General features: G+C 35.9%; 1 protein-coding gene across 7 annotated transcripts; it reads right to left on the bottom strand.

The window, feature by feature from the left end:
• Positions 1 to 592: 592 nt before the first annotated feature.
• Positions 593 to 3,437, bottom strand: LOC148586693 ((-)-germacrene D synthase-like). Of its 7 annotated transcripts, none has more exons than XM_088514078.1 (7): positions 3,273 to 3,437; positions 2,911 to 3,142; positions 1,934 to 2,306; positions 1,632 to 1,850; positions 1,367 to 1,502; positions 974 to 1,222; positions 593 to 886 (listed from the first exon to the last, which is right to left on the bottom strand). In XM_088514078.1, exons 1-7 carry the CDS (start codon positions 3,435 to 3,437, stop codon positions 593 to 595), a joined length of 1,668 nt encoding a protein of 555 aa, XP_088370204.1. The 7 variants fall into 7 exon arrangements, with proteins under 7 accessions (XP_088370204.1, XP_088370199.1, XP_088370205.1 ...); XM_088514073.1 differs by having other exon boundaries at positions 2,911 to 3,175; positions 3,285 to 3,437; XM_088514079.1 differs by having other exon boundaries at positions 3,285 to 3,437.
• Positions 3,438 to 4,046: the final 609 nt, after the last annotated feature.

Genomic DNA, 4,046 nt, shown 5'->3' with positions numbered 1-4,046 from the left:
AAGTGACTGACTTCTACAAGCCACCTAAATTCATCTGATACTGCCAACCAATTTCATCGTATTTGTACTTTAGGCATAGAATATGTGTGTCATTTCTGAACAGGCCCTTGTTCGGTGGTAATTAATGCTTTTGATCAAAATTTGTAAAGTCACTTAATAATTGTTCTCTGCCAATATTTATTCACGGACTTGATTAAATAAAGATACAACCAACATATTTTCATGGGGCCGTGATATATATAACGCCGGCTGGGCAAAAACAAAATTTGTTATTAAAATATTAAAAAAAAAAATTGCCGGCGTTCTCTTTTACTTCACCCATTTTGATGACTTCTACTTTAAAGCAAATTCAAAGAACATGTGTCAACAAGGACTCGATTCAAAAGGGAATCTAACACTGAGACATCTGAAGAAGATGTTCTCTTTTTATAGCAAATCCTACTACAATTAAGATACTTGAAAACACCCAACTTAATTAAACGACTTCCAAATTAATACTAAATAGATTATTGCAACAGTTTCCTTTATTCTTCTCCTAGATATAACTGTGTCAAATGCTTGCCATTACAACCCACCATGCAAGGGTTCACGCTTATAAAGGCACAGGATCGACCAGCAAGGAAGCAACAAAATCTTTGAGCACAATCTCAGCATGCGTGTACCCATCTGCATCCTTATAGACGACATCCATCACACGTGTAAGGTTGTGAATTCGCATCACAACGGGCATGGGGACAGTGGTTGGATAGCGACACTCTTCGTTTATATCTTTCCATGCATCTGAAATTTCTTTTCCGAATTCACCGATTGCTTCTTCTTCTGTAGCACCATGTTGTTTCGTGTAACATTCAACAGCCGAGGCAACATGTCCTCTTTTTTGCTCAAACTACAAAAACCAAATCTTTATGTAACATTCATATTGAATTGGTTTTTAGGATTACAATCATTACTAAACAGACATAACATATAATACCTTATGTGACACAATGTCGTCCATGAGTCGGCAAACCACGGCTGAAGCTCTTACCATTTTAGGGTCGCTGAACAACCACTCAAAGGAATCTTTTGTAACAATGTCTCCCATCCCAACCAAGGATGTGGTTGCTAACAAGGGGTATCCAGAGGTAACTAGTGCAATGCGCATATACTCATCCATTGTTGGTATGTGCTTCTTGTGGAACCATTTGGCTTCATGGAAGTAGGCTCTAACTTGATTCTTCATCTGAGACAAGCAAGCAAGTAAAATTAGATTACTATTATAACACGTACAGTAAACACTTTCTTGCTTTCTAATTATTTTTTTCTCGGCGTGACAATTTTGATTGGGCTATGAAAAATCTTCTAAATTTTTATGTGTGGTGCTTACTGCTTCTCTTGCATATCTAGCACGGTATGATCTTCCTTCACCTATTTTTTGATCCATTTCACTGAAAACATCTAGGAGTGCCCGGTAACACACTTTCATGTACTCCGGAAGTTGATCTATTGCACCAATATCCCACCTGTAAAGTGGGTAGATTCTATGAATGGAATTTTCCAATTAATATAACAATGGGAAGAATAAAGCAATGGTAGTGACATGTGAATTTCGCTCAAAAATATCTAAAATGAGAAAGTGTGTCAATTTCAACCTCTCGATTGCTTCAGTAAAGAGCTCAAGTTCTTCAAGTGTTCCATACACATCATAAATGTCATCAATAGCAGAGGTCATGGCTATCACTTTGGTTAGCAGCCTTCTAGCAAGAAGATATTCAGGCTCGAAGTACACTCCCAATATCCAGAAGTAACACTCAACCACTCTGTCTCTTATAAAGGGTAGCTCCCTTAAAAAGTTGCAGTCTTTCCACCACCTATAAACATAATTTAGCATTATTATATTGTCAATTTAGAGTTATGTACAAACTGCTCACACTTAACATGGTTGATAACTAACCTTGCAATTTCAGAAAGTTCTTTCTGGTGCAATTTCTGTAATAGGTTGAAATCCAACTTTGCAAACGTAAGAAGGACTTCATTATGTGAAGCGTCTTGTGGGTAGATAGAAAAGTAATACCTTGCCTCCAACCTTGGTAGTCCTTTGTGGATAGGCTGCTTTAAGGCATGGCTTACTTGTGATGCAAGAAGAGGGCTTAAATGGGTTGCTACCAACTCAAGATGTGTGGCAGTGAAGACAAGTGCTTCATCAAGTATATCTTCCCCATGTACCCTCAGATGTGTGGCTTCATACAAGCTCAACATTCCTTGCACATCATTGATAAGTGATTTCTTAAAATTCCCTTTGCTGTCCTTGAACTTGGTGAACGTATCTGCTTCACGATTCAATCACATAAAATGAGTCAGCCACCCCCTTGTTGAGCTTTCTGTAATTTGTTGTGGACTAATTAAGGATAGACCCAATTTGTTTTTGTCTTTGAGTTTGCTTCTTAAGAAATTTTTTATTCATGGGAAAAAAAAAAAAAAATAGTTACATTAGAGCTAGCCAAGCTATATATATTTTATGGTCCAATTCTCAAATGGGTTGGTGAAAGTAAGTCAGTGAAAGATAAGTAAATATGAAACCTGGGCTGAAGTTCAAGCATTCTTTATATATGTTGTATATATAGGAGTACGCTGTGTACATGTGAGTGTTTACCATGCAAAAAGAGAAGAAAAATGCCACTGTCTATAAGGAATAAGGGACCTTAGGTCTATAGAAAGGCAATAGAGACATAAGGGACCACTCTATAAAAAAACAACAGTATCACATGCATGGAATGTTCTCCTAGGATATTCAAGTATGTGCGATGTTAAATGCAACACCGATTGTTTGTGCAGATTAAGTTTTCCCAAATAGAAATAAAAGAACACTTTTGTTTAAAACCAATAAAAAGAAACAAGCCCTTGCAAAGTAAAGAAAAAAAATAAAAGTACCAGACGAACTATAATAACCATGTTGTCTAAGTAACCGAAACCGAAGAGCAACAGTGTAAAGGTCATCATCTTCATGGTCATGAGAGTCATGAAGAGTTTGCAAAATTTGTTGGATCTCATTTTCAAAATGGTAAGACACGCCTAAGCGATGAATTGCATCAATGAAGTTGAGTTTTTCTGATGACTTTTCTCCTGGAGCCATTAGCATTTTCCTCACTTCTTTCTTCAATTCCTGATGTAGTTGTATTTTCTCATTATCAGTTTCCTGTACGAGTAGATTGAAGAAAACAAATTAGTATATTAAATAGGAAAAATTAATCTAAAGCTTAGTTGTGCATGCACATGTAATTAAATATGTTGGCATGCAGATCCACACACTGAGATGCATATATTTTTACCGAGAACTCAGAAGCATATGTGAGGAAACGGTCACCCCAAATGCTAGGATGATAATTTGCAGAGCGGCGAGTGGTTTCTGGCACAGGATTTAGGGATGGAGCAGCTACTACCGAAACTTGGAAAGACATTTTCTTTTCCTAAACTTTAATTGAAGGTGTCTTTTAAGTGCTTTGAGGTGGCTAAGCATGAGAGAATGGTTTACGTGCTCATGTTATTTATAGAAGAAATGTTGAAAATAATTTTGGATGGTGCACAAAATTCTTTTAGTAAAATAAAAATAAAAAAATGCTTAAACAACTAGAAAAAACTTAAAACTGAAAAAAAAAATAATAATAATAATAATAATAATAATAAAATCAAAGGAGTGGCCAAATTGAAAGAAGAAAGAAAAAAAAAAATCCTTTTTATAAGAAAAAAAATTAAAAAAAAAAAAAAAAAAAACTATGGCCACTCTTTTATAGTGTGTTCCCCAACCTCCACACCTGGAATCCGATTTGATAATTCTAATAAATGATCTTCTGTGGCCTGTGGGTTATTTCATAGTTCATACTGTTAATAGAAGCAGCTTTTTCACGTGTCATCTCGATCGCTATCCTCACAAATAAATCTTCTTGGTATATGTTATTCACACAAAAAAAAAAAAATACTGCTTGATATATGTAATGTGGTTTCACTTTCAACCACGTGGACGACAGACTTTCTCATCCTCGCCTTGTGGTTGGAAATTTTCCGCTCTA

The sequence above is a fragment of the Corylus avellana genome, chromosome 3 (genome assembly GCF_965113065.1).
Source record: "Corylus avellana chromosome 3, dhCorAvel1.hap1.2, whole genome shotgun sequence".
Taxonomy (NCBI): Eukaryota; Viridiplantae; Streptophyta; class Magnoliopsida; order Fagales; family Betulaceae; genus Corylus; species Corylus avellana.
The sequence above is the reverse complement of the archived record's forward strand: the minus strand, read 5'-3'. Positions and strand labels throughout refer to the sequence as shown.